At 49.0% G+C, this 16,441-nt stretch overlaps 2 protein-coding genes across 8 annotated transcripts in view; one reads left to right on the top strand and one right to left on the bottom strand.

The window, feature by feature from the left end:
* ASTN2 (astrotactin 2) overlaps nt 1–16,441 on the bottom strand; it is an 839,436-nt gene that overhangs the window by 200,024 nt on the left and 622,971 nt on the right. The window lies entirely within an intron of this gene.
* TRIM32 (tripartite motif containing 32) lies at nt 3,304–15,766 on the top strand. Of its 4 annotated transcripts, none has more exons than XM_019731191.3 (2): nt 3,304–3,381; nt 12,710–15,766. In XM_019731191.3, exon 2 carries the CDS (start codon nt 12,787–12,789, stop codon nt 14,743–14,745), a length of 1,959 nt encoding a protein of 652 aa, XP_019586750.1. In that variant the 5' UTR covers nt 3,304–3,381; nt 12,710–12,786; the 3' UTR covers nt 14,746–15,766. The 4 variants fall into 4 exon arrangements, with proteins under 4 accessions (XP_019586750.1, XP_019586751.1, XP_019586752.1 ...); XM_019731192.3 differs by lacking the exon at nt 3,304–3,381 and adding an exon at nt 3,529–3,661; XM_019731193.3 differs by lacking the exon at nt 3,304–3,381 and adding an exon at nt 3,634–3,654.

Here is a 16,441-nt window from a genome sequence, read left to right as displayed (position 1 = left end):
AGACATTTGCTTTATTGCGGTGGTCTGCAACGGAACCCACAGCATCTCCGAGGCGAGGTATGCCTATATCTAAAGTGCTGCACAAAGAATATTTTTAAATGGTCTCTGTGTATGAGGGATGCTAATATGGTGCCAGGGTATGCAAAGCTACACAATTACAATGAGAGTATTTTCGTAGGGTGTTTATTTTACTCTGAGATTTTGTGCAAAGTACGGTAATTAACTGGTAAGTAATTCAAACATTTAAAAAAAAAAAAGTAGTCAAAGGCAAATTTTTTTTAAGAAAAGTGTTGTTGTCGTCATTGTTGTTTAAGGCCATGCTTGGACTACATCCCCAGACTATTAGGAGTACCATGTGCTCCTCTCCATGATTGCGGAAATATCAATATAAAAATATGATCAGTCCTGAATTGAGACTTTGGGCTGGTAACTGTGGTTTTCAGCAAACGGTGCAAACTCCCTACCTGGCCTGAGAAGAGGGTGTAAGTGAGGTCTCAAGGCTGGTGAGAAACTATTTCACAGCAATTCTCCCATCTCCCCCACCTGCAACACAGGGGCTGGTACAGACCCCTGTCCAGAGAGGTTCCTTGCCATTCTGGTGAAACAGGCCACACTAAGTCTCCACCATGGTAGAAACCCAGGGTGGAGGGCAATCCCTGCTCTTCTCTGGTGATACCGCTCAGAACAGCTCATGTAAGTGTCTCTGCCTTGGAAGACTCATGCTCTGTTCACAATGACAGTCATCATTTGACCCATAGTCCCTGACTTCTTAAGCCTTGCCATCTCTCCTATTCTCTTTTGATTCTTACAAACAAACCTTGATAAAACAGAAAGAGAGCTGGTATCGTAAAATGTGCGTAGTCTGCACGTAGTAGTTCAAAGCAGATCGTGGGCCTGACTGGCCTAGGTTTGTACCCCTGCCCTACCACTTCCCAGGAGGCAACCGTAAAGTTGCTGAGCCTCAGTTGCCTCTTTTGTAAGGTGGAACTACTGATATCTACGTGAATCACTGTTGAGGGGATTCACTGTGACTTGGAACAATATCTATGAGGTGCCTGGTATATTGCTGGTGTCGAAAAAATGGTTGGTCCTTATTCAAGTGATGCTATTGAGTCCTTCTGCAGCTAGAATAACTCTAGTGTCTTTGCCTTGGCAGAATCTAGGTCAGAGGGGAATGTGATGTGCCTAAGGTCACACTTCTGAGTCTGACTCACCTCCTCAGCAACTGTTATGTGCTGGGCACTGTGCTAACAGATGTGACAACAAATGAGCATTGTCCTTCAGGGATTTCACAGCCCACTGGTGAAGATCGCAAGGACGTGGATAAAAACTCCAACCTGGTATGTGCTTTGTGAGAAATCGTTGAAGTACAAGTCTTAGTACTCGCTAAGCATGCAGTGAGCACCTTGGAGTTCCCAGGAGCCCGGAAAAGTGGGAGAAGCAAGCACCCCTGCTCTCCTGGCCTGCAAGGTTCTATGTACACTTATTATCTGCCAATTTTGAGCAAAACCTGCCCCAGGGCCTTTCAGTCCCTGACTGTGGTCCCTTTTCAGCCTGTTCAATCAAACCCTGGCTGGTCCTGGACTGCAAGCGTATCCTTGAAGTCTCAGATAGCCCCAGAGCTCTATGCCAACCCAGGTGCCCAGAGCCCCCAGGCCCGTGCAAGGGGTTCCATGAAGTATACCAACCCAGCCTCCCGTTGCCCTCAATATCTGAAATGCTGGGAGCTGGGGCTTCTGGAACCATCAGTCTGGAGAGTATAAGAGCTACTTATAATAAGTTACCATTAATTAAATGCAATTCATTATATATTATATTAATAATCTTAGACCTTATAGCAAACCCCATTTCCATTTAGACAAAGAAATGGGCAGAGAGATTACACAAGGTTAAGAGGGTGGGTTCTCAGGTAGAATTAGGTTCCGATGTGGGCTTTATATTTATGAACATGTGACTTTGTTATTTAGTCACCTGGGCATCAGTTGTTTCTCTCATCGGGTCTTTATGAGGATGAAGTGAGAGATGTATGTGACGTATTTAGCTACAGCCAGATAGTGCTCAAAGACGGCGCTTTTGTTACTGTTTTTGTTTGTTGTTTTTTCACTGTGCAGGGTCACATACCTACATGAGATTTCTAGTCCAAGTCCATTCTGCTTCAGACCTCTTCCTGCTCCTAAGCTAAACTGTATGGTCACATGCAGGAACCAGTAATTGGCCGCAAACTACCTAAGGGGCCCTGGGTCCAGCTACCCAGTAGGCTAGGCCACCTTCCACCTGGGAAGACTACCCTTTCTCTGCTCCCCCAGAGCTAGACTTGGATTTGGGTTCCTGGGTACCTTCTATCTTCAGGGACTAGAGTTGCGGTGTGTTCCCATATCGACCTCTGCCATCGGTGCCTCTCAGCCAAGGAGGCAAAAGACTCCTTCAAACGAGTAATTTGTTCAGATAAACTTGTTTCCAAGCGGTGGTATGTCGCAAGGAGAAAGAGGGGCCCCAAAGTACTACCTTTTTAAGTGAGTCCAGGTTCAGTGCTTGCCCCAGAGTAGAAATTGTATTCTTTCCTCGGTCCATTTCTCAGATGGACAAGCTGAAGCTCAGAGAGGTGCCATGGCTTGGTTGAGGACCACTCCTGGAGGTCATGGTTTAGAGAAAGGGTTAAGACACAGACTGCAGTTGGGTTTAGCTCCTGACTAGGGCAGTGTAGGGACGGAGTCCCAGAGATCAGTTTCCAGGCTCTCGACCTCACGTGGAAAGGTGCTGGCTCAGGTAGTGGATGGCCATCAGCTGTGATCAGACGGCCATCAGCTGTGACCATTTGGCCATTAGCCACTATTGTTTTGTATATAACTGCCATGGCTATGCTAGCAAGCATGGATTGCGGTTAGCAAGTGCAGTTAGCAAGCAGATTGTGGATTGCTGATCTTGTTGATCCTACTTCCTGTATCTCGCCTGGCAGCCATGGAGAATACAGTGGTATGACTCCCCTATCGATGGCTCTAGTTGTTGTTCCAATTTGGCCTCACCGTATCCTGTGTTCTTGTGCGGACAGCGGGAGCTGAGTCCCTGCATTACAGGCAGTGAACTTAGGCAGCTCCCTTTCATTTCAGTTTCTTTTTACAATGGAGACAGAAAGCTGAACTACTTGTTGCTAAGGCCCAGCATTCTCAGCTGAGAGCGTGTCCCTCCCTAACCGGCCACTGGGCCCGAAGCGCTTGGGCCTAGAGGACTACAAGCCCCAGCATGCCTTAGGGGCGGGGCCTAGTGACCGACAGGTGGTTCTGCGAATTGGAGCCCACCAAGGAGCTCGCGGCGGCGCCTGCGCAGCTGTAAGCAGGCGGGTGGGCTGGTGGCGGTGGACGCGTTGGAGCCGCGGGCCGTCAGGTAAGGGGCGGGAAGGAGGGTCGGGGACGCGGGATCGCGGCAGGAGTCGCGGGCCATGGCCGAGTGGCGGGCGGGGGGCTGAGCCAGCGTGCAGCTGCCAGCTCACGCCCGAATGGCAGGGTTTGGGGACAGGATCCAAGGGACGGGGTGGGGGTGGGGCTGTGAGGGGCATGCTCGGGAGGGATTCGATGGGACTGAGGAGCTTGGAGGACTTGCAGCTCGGGGAGGGGAGCTAGGGGCTCTGAGAAGCTTGGCGGTGCAGCATCTCAGGAGGTATGAGGTAATGTGGGGACCCTGCGGAGAGACGGGGGTGCAGCATCTGGAAGATAGGAGGGGATATGAAGGCCCTTAAGGGATCGGGGCGCAGGATTTCAGAAATGTGAAGGAATCTGGGGGCCCTGATGAGATTTGGGATGCATCATGTAAGATTTGAGGGAATCAAGGGGCGCTAGGCATTTGGGGCTGCAATATCAGAGGGAGCAGGGTCTGGGGCCATCCTGATTGCTAAGGAGGAGGCATCTTGCAGATGGGATCTGGGGAGAATTGAGAGGGTGAGTTCCTGGACTCAGTGGGAAGCAGTATTTTGTTAGCAAAAAGGGACCTGGCTCAGGTTTGATGGCAACACATGCTGTGGGGGTGGGCAAAAGAGGCAGGCTCAGGGTTGGAGGGATGCACAGTGCCTGAGGGAATGCAGGAGCTGGGGGCTGGAACCGAGGGAGGGCAGGGATCTGAGGTGCGAGATTGGGCTGTTAAACTGGGACGTGGGGTTGAAGGCTGCAGAGATTTGGAAACAGGTTAGAGGATGGGTGTCAGAGGGATTCACATGAGTGAAGAATCGGTGAGAATAGCCCAAAAGGTTTGAATTCTGTTGTGTAAGAGGGTTGGGAAAACTGGATTTGGGGTGGTTTGAATGGTGGGGTGGGGATGTCATAATGGGGCGAGAATTAAGTAGCCCGGATAGATTTGTAGGTTGGCGTCATAGGTGGCCAAAGGAATTTTCCTGAAGTCTCTGCATAGGAAGCAAAGAGAGTTCCGGGGACCCAAGGACCTAGAAGGAATGTATGAAACTGTGAGTGTATGAAGTTCAGCAGAGTTCAGGGGTTCAGCAACAAAGTCATAAATCTTCAGCGGTCAGGGCTCCTGAAGGGAGCCTGCCTTTGTGAGAGGCTGAATCTCCCTCCCGTATTAATCAAAGATTCCTTGTCACGAGGCAGCCATGGTACCTGCCACTAACCTGACTGTGAACCGAGGCCTGCTGAACCTGGCAGGATTGAGGGGACGAGAGAGGGGCCAAAGGGGGCATGGAGCAGGAAACTATTCAAGGTCATCTGCCTAAGATCCTGTTTGCCCGTCTCTCCAAGCTGGGATAGCAAATGACATGTAAGACCTCCAGGGAATGCACGGAGCGTGATCTCAGGCCGTATTTCCCTCGTCAGTTAAACAAGTGGATTGCACGCATGCCATACAAGGCCCATTACAGCTCAAAGAGGCAGGAAGCTCTGTGAATGACGTGTGTGGGCTGGGACAGACAAGAAAAGGGGAACGCACGTGTATTGAGCATCTCTTCCTGTACCAAGTTCTGAAGCGATGGTTCCTAACTGGGGGCGATTTTGTCTGGAGACATTTTTGGTTGTCACAGTTGGGCTGTGGGGTACGACTAGCCTCAGTGGGTAGACACCAGGGTGCACCGGACAGCCCTCACAATAAAGAATTGTCTGCTCCAGAATGTGAATCGTGCCCAAGTTGAGGAACCCTGCTCTCACGGCAGCTATCCTGGATTCAAACCCTGGCTCTAGCTCTTCCTGCCTTTGTGATCTTGAATGAGTTCCTTAACCTCCAAGTACCTTGGCTCTTCATCTGTAAAATGGGGTTAATAACAGGACTCCCTTAGAGGATTATTGTGAAGATTCAGTGAAGTAAATCAAGAGTGCCTAGCGGGTGCTCCCAATTTAGTATTTTTAAAATTTTTATATCTGCTTTCTTAGTTTTCATAACAGCTCTACTAAGCAGGCTCCGTTTTTACACGTAAGGAAACTAAGGCGTAGGAAGTGACTTGCCTAAGTTTCCATAGCTAAGAATGGCAGAGCGAGGCTCATATTCTGATCTCTGTAACCCTGTGTATTCCCTCTTCCCTTGCTTCGTCCCTGCTAGACCTGTGCAGTCTTATCTCAGCTGATTCCCCTCTCATGGAAGGATTGCCTAGTGAGTATTGCTGAATATCGAACTGAACTGTAAAGGGGATAAATCTGTCTGATTAGATAGGGAGGAGCCCCGGACTTTGTTCTTGATTTGCTCTTAGACCAGGACCAGTGGTTAGATAAGGGAAGGAGCTTTAGGTTGGCTGACAGGATGAAGTATAAGAGACTAGAAGGTGTGGTACGGAGGCCGTTGGCTTGAAAAACTCCGTCATAGCAGGGACTGAGGCTGAAGACATTCATAACTTGTTCTGAATGATCTACCTCGGGCTTCTTTCCCCTGGGACAGAGTAACAGTCTTTGCTCTCTCAGCTCCAGGACTAGCTATGGCATTGCTGAAGCCAGTTCAGAAACATCACAGGACGATGAGAAGGCAAGAGACAGCTGCAATAGTCACACACACCCTTAAGGACAGTATGTAATAGAAATTGAATCAGCCTGGGAATCAGAGGCTTGCGGTCCAAAATCCTTCCTCTGCTGCTAATTTGCTAAGTGATCTTGGACGAGTGCTTGCCCTTATCAGCCTCAATCTACTCAAAATACAGATAGCTACCACCTATTGCATACTTATCATGCATTATCTCTGTTAATCCTGACAGTGATTCTGCGACAATCTAGGTGTCAGTCCCATTTTACAGACGAGAAAACTATGAAGTCAGAGGGTACAGCGAGGCAAAGTGGCAAAGCAGGGATACAGCCGCGGTTCTGTCTGACTCCCAAGTGACATTATACTAGTGTTGTTAGAGAGCCTTTTCCAATGCTACAGAACCCATACTCATGTCTGGAGAGTGGCTGGTCGTCCAAAGTTGACAAGGCCCTTGCAGGGGCTCCCTGTCCATGCACACCAATGTGCTGTGCTGCCTCTGTGACACTCTCCGTGAGGGGCTACTGGGAAAACAATCGGATTTAAATCTCCTTCCTAGGGGCCTTTACCAGCCCCTCAGCCAGACCGCCCTGTGACGTCCTTTCAGTGCATGTGGCTTCATGGCTGGGAGCGGACACACCTGGATTTGAACCTCAGGTCTACCACGTCCCAGCTTTGAAACCTTGCCAGGTTGCTTTTCTCTGAGCCTTGCTTTCCTTATTTATAAAGCGGAATAACACACACGTCACATAGTTCTGAGAATAAGAGATCATGTATAAAAGGTGCCTGGCATTCAATAAATGGTAGTTTTCTGAGAGGTACGAGAGGAAAGGGGTGCTGGAAGGGAACTAGGTGTTGGTTTGGCAATTTTTAGTGACCCTGAGCAGTTAGGCTCCCCCAGACTCCCATCCGCTCTGTACCTTTCCCAGGATCGCTTCCTGACCCTTTCATCAGTGTTTCGTGATTAAATGAACGTGTGCTGTGTATGCAGAGAAAGGAACTGAAAGAGATGAGTTGGAAGGCCCCTGAGAAAAGATGTTTTTCCCTTGTCCTATATTTCTTGTCACATTGGCAGGATTGCTATTACCCAGATATTTGTGGAAGATGCAAGGGAACCTTCCTAGGTCCTTCAGTTTTAGAGGAAAGACGGAACAGACCCGCGCTTTCCCAGCAAACTCCATTATTGATTTAAACTGTCCTTGACATAGTTGAGCTCAAGTTTCCTTTCCCACAAGCATTTCCTCCGGGGTTGTTTCACGTGTCCCAGACTGTACAGCTTTGGGGTCAATCCTGTTTCCCTATAAACCCTCACTTGATGAGCCTCTTCTAGCTGTTGGCAGGTGCCTTAAAAGCACCCCGAGTAAACTTCAGAATCTTCTGCTACACATGGGACTGGGTGTCAGGTGGGGGCCTCACTGACTTTCTTAACTTCTGCCCTGCTAGCCCCCCCCATCACTGGTGCCTGGAGAGGGGGATGCACTCAATTAGCATTCCATTCCGATGCAGGAGGAAGAAATGCAGTTGACAAAGCTATCCTGAAAGGAAATGTGAGAAACCTTGCAGAAGTGTCAAACCAGGGCAGTGTGTCACTTGTAGGACAGACCTTTGTGTCTTGTGAAAAGGAAATGTGGTACCGCTTTACATGTGTTCCAGTTTTCAGGTGAAAAGAGATCTGTTCATGTCTGTTTTTGTTCCAAGTTATAGCCCCAGGGTTTGACTCAGTAGGTGCTCAGTAAATATTTAATTGCCTGAAGTTCTCCAGTTTTGCTCATGGCCTAAGCCTGTGTAGGAAATAGAGGCATCTAGAGAACTGCCCCGGGGTGGGGATTCAAGCATCCGATGGATGAAGCCTTCGGTCATCTCCAATCCTTTGATTCTGAGATCAGGTGAGATCATGTTCAGGAAAGGCTCAGAATTTTTATTTTTGAAATGTATGTATGTATCTGATGGCTTGGGTAGGGTCTGCCCTTTGACAAGTGCCTGCTCATTTCTTCTCATTGGCTAGGTCGTGGCCACCACCACTGCTGCCACTGCCACTGAGAACTATTACTTACTGCACAGTTAAGTGTATATACCTTGCTTGGTACTGTACTAAGGGCTTCATACACATAATGCCGTTTAATTTTTACAGTAACCTTGTGAGGAAGACACTATTCTAAAGCCTTTTTTCTTAAATAAACAGAACTAGAGAGGTTCGATGACTTGCCCACGTCTCCACAGTAAACGGTAGAGATCTAAAAAGCCTGATTCCAGAGCCCAGGGTCTTAATCTGGGGAACACCGCCCACGCCGTTCTCGCCTGCGAGTCCTAGTTCTGCCACATGATTAGGGAGGGCTTGCTGTCTCTCCCGTTCTTCGTTTACGCATGTACATTACCCTTGGAGAGCACTACTGATTGCAGCATTCCATATTGAGTCCCTGCAAGGAGCTGAAGCAGCTTATTTTCGGAGCAAGAGAAGTGGTGAATCCATGTGCCCGTCAGTTTCTAGCATGGCTTTCTAGTGTTCTCACTCAGGTGCCTTCAGAGCTGACCAGTCCCTTGCATTAATCTTTATATGCCACGAAAAGAAAGATTCTTCATCCTTTCAAAATGCAGTTTGTAAACTGAATGCTTAATACGGGTACCAGGGATTGTTAGCTCTGTTCCTGATTGCTGGTTATTCTAATTTTAGTAACAGCCTTTCATTGCACACCTACCAGTTTCCAGGCTAAGCATTTTATCAGCATGACATGTCTAGTTGTCACAGTAGCCTTTTTATAAAGTAAAAAAAAAAAAAAAAAAAAAAAAAAAACACGTATAGTTAAATAACTTGCCTCCTGTCCCACAACTTATACATGATAATGCAGATTTGATCCTAGTTCTGTCCGGCTTCAAGGTTCATGGTTGTTTTGTTTTGGTTTGGTTTTTCTGCTATTCTGGTTATTTTTGTCATGGACTAGGGAAAGCCTGGTGTTGCCAGAAGTAACTAGATTAGGCTAGAGTACGACTATAAAATTTTCCCGAGTCTTAGGGCAGCTGAAACAAACACAGCTCAAGGGGTAGCTTCTCATCTGGAGCTGAAAAGCTGGTCTGGTGTCCTGTGCAACGTGAGATCAAAGGAGTGGGGGGTAAACTGATGTGAGGTAAGGTGAGGGGTCAGGAGTTCATAACACAGAATGAACAGGAAACATGTTCAAAGTGTCATGAGGGCAGCCAAGATTATAAACAGCATGTTGGAGGTTCATTCTGAGTGGTTTTCAATTATATGGCTGGCAGAAAATGGGCAGCTAACTAACTTAGCGACTTGGGATGGTAAGACAATTCCTTTCACCCATCTGGTCTTTTCAAGGAAACTGAGTTCGAACTGACTTTCCATCTGAATCATTCTCAGCATTAACAATAACGACCAGATGCACCCTTCTGGGGGAGAGGGACTGTCCCCGTCTGTCACGTAGCTCTGTATCAGGCTAGGGTCCTGTATTCCCAGGTCAGAAAAATGGGAGACATGGTTCGGGCTTTATCCAGGTCTGAGGCTATCTCCATGCCTGATGCTTTAGTGATGGGAGCTCCTGTTTGCGTAGCAAAGCCTGGCAGCTTTGAGGCAGGGATCCTCGACATTGTGTTCTGCCTCAGAGAGCCTAGTGAAGCTGCAGGCAGCTGAGATAACTTGGGGCTATGGCTGTGGGCATAGGAAGTTCATTTTTAAAGGGGACAGCTTGGACAGGGAGGCAAGAAGCTTTTTAAGGGAGGAAGTAGTATGATATTGCAGAAAGCTGGGGAAAAATTTTTGTTGGTATTTTTACAAGTTGGCAGACTTGTGTAATGAGCTGATCTGCAGTGGCAGTTCTGGGAAGAACAGATGTCCCTACGCATTGTAAGGTGACGTGCTCTGGATCCAAACACCAAATGTCACCCTCCGCCTGTTGGGATGATGGGGGGACTGAAGCTATGTTATTGGTTTCGAACTGAGAATGTTTGCGTGGATCCTGAGTTCGGCTGCTGTCAGTTTTTCTGTACTATTGCCCGCAGACCCCTGGCATTTAAGAATTCAGTATTCACAGTTTCAGACATTTACGTGAGATCTCATAGGTTCATGACGTGTGGTCATGTCTTACTTTGCTGAGGCATGGATTTGAGTCAGAACCAGTAGCTGTGTGGGCGCGGGTCACTCAGCTAATAAATCAATGTAACTCATTATAACAACTAAATCTCGTAACAATCTTATCGTGGAGTTCCTTCTTCCACGTGGAGGAAATTCTAGCTATAAGGCTGCATTTCCCAGAGTACAGTTTGGAGAGCATTTGTTAATAAGTGTTACATGACAGTTAAAAAAAATAGCTTGAAGTAATGTTGAGTTAAGCAAAGTTCAAGATACATGTTTTGCAGGGTTGCACCAGGTTTGAGCTGTGTGACCTGGAGCTTGTTCTTTTGAGCCTTAGTTTCCTCATCTGTAAAATAGGATAACAGAAGTAGTGCCGACTTCAAAGGGTTATTAGGAGGATTAAATGAGATTATAGGAAGCATTTAGCATGGCACCCAACACGTCGTAGGTACTAGATGTATACTATTTCCTGTCCAGTGAAAGGGATAGATTTCAGGGAGGTGGGACTGGTGTTAAATTGTGCATGTCTGCTGCTGACTATTTGTCAGATTGCCATCCGAAGCTAAATATAGGGGAAATTTGTGATATGTATCTCTGCATTGACTCCCCTTCTTCTCTGCCGGGAAAAAGAGTTGATGACATTTGCAAAGCTTCCCTCAGATGGCTGCACTGCCTTTAAAACCAAGCAAAGTTACTCTCCACCTCCTCCTCCTCGGTGGTTGACCATCTGCGTATCACGAGATGGCACAGATGCAGCTGTAGGGTTTGCATTCAAGGAGAGCTGAATTTATCCACGTGCCTCACCTTGCTAAATCGATTCATTCTAATTTGGGGAGTAGATTGGCAATGACATAAGGCTGCAGAGCGCTGTAATCTCTGTGGTTCTACTTCATGAGCATGTGCGAATTGAGGAGGGTGGGAGCGTTCACGGTATGTACTGTGAAGCAGGGGGTGTTCCAGGCCTAAAATACAGTGTCCTGATAAAGCACTCCCATTTTTAAAATCATCTGGCCTTGAGTCTTTGGCTATCTGAGCTCTACCACCCTAATCCACGCAGTGTATAATTCTGAGTGATTATACTTCTGGAAGTGTATTGCTCAGATGCATCTTCTTCCCATTCCCACCCCCTGTTCCCTATTCAGGCTCCCCGGTACGGGCACCAAGCACTTCCGCAGTGGCCTCCAAACTAGTTTCTCTGCCCTTTCCCCCACTCCATTCAAGTGGTGCTCACATCAGTTGCCTGCTCCAAATCATGCATTGCCTCACTATGTCCAGCAGTTCAAAGGTCTCATTCACCATTCCCCAATTTCCCAACCAGTTAGTATACCCACCCCACCCCCCCAATGTTCTCCCACACTTTTACCTAAGGATGAGAGGAAATAAAACACTTTTCTTTAAGACCTTTTGGGTCCTGATCCAAACCTTAGTATGTAATACAGCACCCATATCTCATCTAAGGCTTACGTGGCCTTGAGAAGGCAGTGTTGTCCTCACTGTACAGATGAGGAAACAAACCCAGAGAGGCTATGTGTGCTCTGTGCTCCTCCTGATTCACTGAAGTTCTGCCCTTGCCTGTCCTTTCTATGCTCTGTTAAGGCTGTGCTCTTTGCCTGGACCCCTTGTCCCCCATCTCCACCTATCTGTTCATCCTTCCAGGTCCCTGTAAAATGCCATCGCCCCCCAGGAAAATCCGTTTTCCCTTCACATTAGAATGAATCCCTCTTAGCCTCCATCAAACTTCGTTTCTAGGTCACTTACGATACCGCTTTCTGCCTTGATTATTATTTACCTACGTGCCTTGTCTGCTGTCCTAAAGTTTTGGCATCTGAAGGGCAGAATTTGTATCCTGAAAACCTGAGTGTCTAGTACAGTACATGGTACCTAGTCTTAGATGAGGGGGTGGGTGGGTAGTTAGGAGGCTAGACGAATGGAAAATACATATATTTTTCTGATCTAATGTTTTGCTAATCATCATAATTTTCTATTTGGATGATTCCTCGACATGACAAAATAAACTACAGACACGATAAAAAAAGCCTCCATGCTTTTGCTCACACAGTTTTCTTTGCTTAAAATACCTTTATCCCTCATTGCCTTGTTTCTTTCAAGACATATCTCAGGAGTGTCACTACTTCTGGGAAGCCTTCCCCACTTCCTCTAGATAGAATCCCTTACTCCATTCACTGCATTCCTGCAGAATTCCGTGTGTAATTTTTTCCTGTACGTAATTTTTTCCGTGCTTGTCTCCTAATATAAATCATGAGTTGTACACTTCACAAAATATAAAAATAATCAGTAGCATTGACCAAGCATACTACCTGTCACGTGCTATACTAAGCGCATGGTACTCATGTTATTTAACCTCCCTAAAAACCATCAAAAGGAGACACCGTTATTGTTCCAATTGTATAGATGGGTGACGGAGAAACTGAGCTTTGGGAAGTTTAGGTGATTTCCTTCAAGTCACACAACTCAGGAAGTATCAGGACACTCCAGACCCTGGATTTGTATCCACCGTGTGATGCCTCATCTATTTTGGTTCCCTAACAAAAGCAGACTTCAATAAATGTCCGTTCAAGACGTGAATGAGGGATGAGGGACGAGGGACGGTAGCTATTGTCTCACTGCTTCTTGAGTAAAGTAACTCACACAGGCAATGGAATAACGGCTTCCACTTCTCTTTGGCAGAGTCTCACCTTCTGGAGCATGACCCCTGAGCCGTTCGGTTCCCGGCTGTGCTAGCAGGACCCTTCCCAGGAAGAGCCATGGCGGCGGCGGCGTCCCACCTGAACCTGGATGCCCTCCGCGAGGTGCTGGAATGCCCCATTTGCATGGAGTCCTTCACGGAGGAGCAGCTGCGGCCCAAGCTCCTGCACTGCGGCCACACCATCTGCCGCCAGTGCCTGGAGAAGCTCCTGGCCAGCAGCATCAACGGCGTCCGCTGTCCCTTCTGCAGCAAGATCACGCGCATCACCAGCCTGTCGCAGCTGACAGACAACCTGACCGTGCTGAAGATCATCGACACGGCCGGGCTCAGCGAGGCGGTGGGGCTGCTCATGTGCCGGGCGTGCGGGCGGCGCCTGCCGCGGCGCTTCTGCCGGACCTGCGGCCTGGTGCTGTGCGAGCCGTGCCGGGAGGCGGAGCACCAGCCTCCCGGCCACTGCACGCTGCCCGTGAAGGAGGCGGCCGACGAGCGGCGCCGTGACTTTGGCGAGAAGTTGGCCCACCTGCGGGAGCTCATGGGGGAGCTGCAGCGGCGGAAGGTCGCCTTGGAGGGCGTCTCCAAGGACCTGCAGGCCAGGTACAAGGCGGTTCTGCAGGAGTACGGCCACGAGGAGCGCCGGGTCCAGGAGGAGCTGGCCCGCTCTCGCAAGTTCTTCACGGGCTCCTTGGCCGAGGCGGAGAAATGCAACAGTCAGGTGGTGGAGGAGCAGAGTTACCTGCTAAACATCGCGGAGGTGCAGGCTGTGTCTCGCTGCGACTACTTCCTGGCCAAGATGAAGCAGGCAGACGTCGCCCTCCTGGAGGAGACGGCCGACGAGGAGGAGCCGGAGCTCACGGCCAGCCTGCCCCGGGAGCTCACGCTGCAGGACGTGGAGCTCCTGAAGGTCGGCCACGTCGGGCCCCTGCAGATCGGGCAGGCTGTGAAGAAGCCTCGCACGGTCAACATGGAAGACTCCTGGGCGATGGAGGCCGCGGCGTCTGCTGCCTCCAGCTCTGTTACGTTTAGAGAGATGGACATGAGCCCCGAGGAAGTGGCCGCCAGCCCCAGGTCCTCCCCGGCTAAGCAGCGGGGTTCCGAGACAGCGGCGAACGTCCAGCAGTGTCTCTTTCTCAAGAAGATGGGGGCCAAAGGCAGCACTCCGGGCATGTTCAACCTTCCCGTCAGCCTCTACGTGACCAGTCAGGGGGAGGTGCTGGTGGCCGACCGGGGCAACTACCGGATCCAGGTCTTCACCCGCAAAGGCTTTTTGAAAGAGATTCGTCGCAGCCCTAGCGGCATCGATAGCTTTGTGCTGAGCTTCCTGGGGGCTGACCTGCCCAATCTCACTCCCCTCTCGGTGGCCATGAACTGCCATGGGCTGATTGGCGTGACTGACAGCTATGACAACTCCCTCAAAGTGTACACCTTGGATGGCCACTGCGTGGCATGTCACAGGAGCCAGCTGAGCAAACCCTGGGGCATCACAGCCCTGCCGTCTGGCCAGTTCGTGGTAACCGATGTGGAAGGGGGAAAGCTCTGGTGCTTTACCGTGGACCGCGGAGAAGGGGTGGTCAAATACACCTGCCTCTGCAGTGCTGTGCGCCCCAAGTTTGTCACCTGTGATGCCGAGGGCACCGTCTACTTCACCCAGGGCTTGGGCCTTAATTTGGAGAATCGGCAGAATGAGCACCACCTAGAAGGCGGCTTCTCCATCGGGTCCGTGGGCCCCGATGGGCAGCTGGGTCGCCAAATTAGCCACTTCTTCTCGGAGAACGAGGATTTCCGCTGCATTGCTGGCATGTGCGTGGATGCCCGTGGTGACCTCATCGTGGCGGATAGTAGCCGCAAGGAAATTCTCCACTTTCCCAAGGGTGGGGGCTACAGCGTCCTTATTCGAGAGGGGCTCACGTGTCCAGTGGGCATCGCCCTCACTCCGAAGGGGCAGCTGCTGGTCTTGGACTGTTGGGATCACTGCATCAAGATTTACAGCTACCACCTGAGAAGATATTCCACCCCGTAGGGCCTGGGGAATAGCGGTTTCTTCTGTTCCCCAGCCAACTTCCCTTCCCTGATCCCTCGGTTGTTGGCGGTACTGTAGAGTAGACCTGGCCTAGGTCCGCATTCCAGCTGGCTAGTCCTAGAAGTTTAGAAGCTCTTTTAGTATTTTATTTGCGTTCTCTCCCCCCACCCCAAATTTAGAGCTGTAACAGATGACTTGCAAACAAGACCCACGGTGGAGTAGCTGAAGCCTGACTAGAACTTAAGGCACTTCCAAGGCTTCAGGAGAGAACCTTTGCCCCAAATTTGGAATTTGCCCTCGTGTTGAACCCTCGCTGGTGTTCCTCTCTTTTGGCTTTGATGACCCTGCTCCATTATTTCCTTCCTATTATAACGTGTTTCATCTGTGACACTTTCTCTTCAGCTCTGCTGCATTCGGTGTACATGCTTCAGTGGGGCCTGCTCCATCTTTCAGTGACATTGTAGACATGACATCCTTGTGGCCTGATGTCTCACATCTGATCACCTTTTCCAGTGTGGAAGCTCATTCATTTAATGCCACCAAGGGAGTTACACAGTCCCTTTGGGAAGGAGTCCCTCTCGGCTCTGGGGCTTTTGTGCCATCTTGGATTGGTCTCTAATCGCAGTGTGACAGAGAATGAATCGACCCCAGTTGGTTGGTATTGAAGACTGCAGTCTGGAAATTGCTTGCCTTCTGAAGGAGCATATGGGTCGGAATTATGCCAAAGCATAGGAAGATGGGAAAAAAGAAACACAAATGCTAACACAGTCAGCGAACACTCTTGGACAGTCTCCAGAGCGCATCGTTTTTCATACTGCCTCTCTCCACTGACCTGTGCGGAGCGTGGTCTGTGGAATTATCCAACACAGGCCAGGGCCAGCAAAGTGGGGAGGTGGACACATCTCATTTCGTTAGTGAAACAAAACTGTCAGGTCCTGATTCTGTATTTTCCTCAAGTGAGTGTGTAGTATTTGGTTTTGGGGTTAATTTCCATTCCTGTATTAAACGATGCATAACTGTTTCTTCGTCACTGGCGTTCATCTTTTAATTAAATGCGGGATTTGGGAGGTGAGGAGAGGGTAAGTTACACCACACTGGTTTGCTTCCATGTCTGACAGGGCATTCTTGGAGAGCATTAAGGATCCCCCCAGGTGAAAATTCAGCCAAAAGCACGATCATGTGACAATGATGCAACTCTCATTCCCACATATTCGTGAACGTGTAGAGAACCAGCTCCCAAGCTCTAGAGTCACCAGCACCCAGTTCTAAACTGAGTCTTCCACTGTCTCTCTTTTGTCTTTATGATTATCGTTCAGAAAAAGGAAGAAGCCTTGTGTTTTTACAACCAGAAGTGGGTGAGGGACTTTGTGACAACAGTCTTTAAGCTTTGGTGTTTACTAAGAAACATATCTTGCTCTTTAGGTGCAGGGCTGACGGCAAGCCAGAGGAAAGTTACCTGCTTTCACAGAAACAAAATTTGCTAAGCTTGAGCTAACTCAAAATTGTTTTTTTTGGTTTTTTGGTTTTGGGGGTTTTTTTGGTGGTGGTAGCCGACACACTTTTTTTTGGCTTCTGTTGTAATCGTTGCCAAAGGATAGGAAAAGAGACAATTAACGTGATATTGAACTAGTTTGTCTTTATGCTTTCCACCTGGAAAAAGCCCCATGTTCTGATTATGAAATTGCATCCGATTTTT

The sequence above is a fragment of the Rhinolophus sinicus genome, chromosome 16 (assembly GCF_057876585.1).
Source record: "Rhinolophus sinicus isolate RSI-liver-muscle chromosome 16, RSI-T2T, whole genome shotgun sequence".
NCBI classification, from domain to species: domain Eukaryota; kingdom Metazoa; phylum Chordata; class Mammalia; order Chiroptera; family Rhinolophidae; genus Rhinolophus; species Rhinolophus sinicus.
This window is presented reverse-complemented; position numbering and strand designations above follow the sequence as displayed.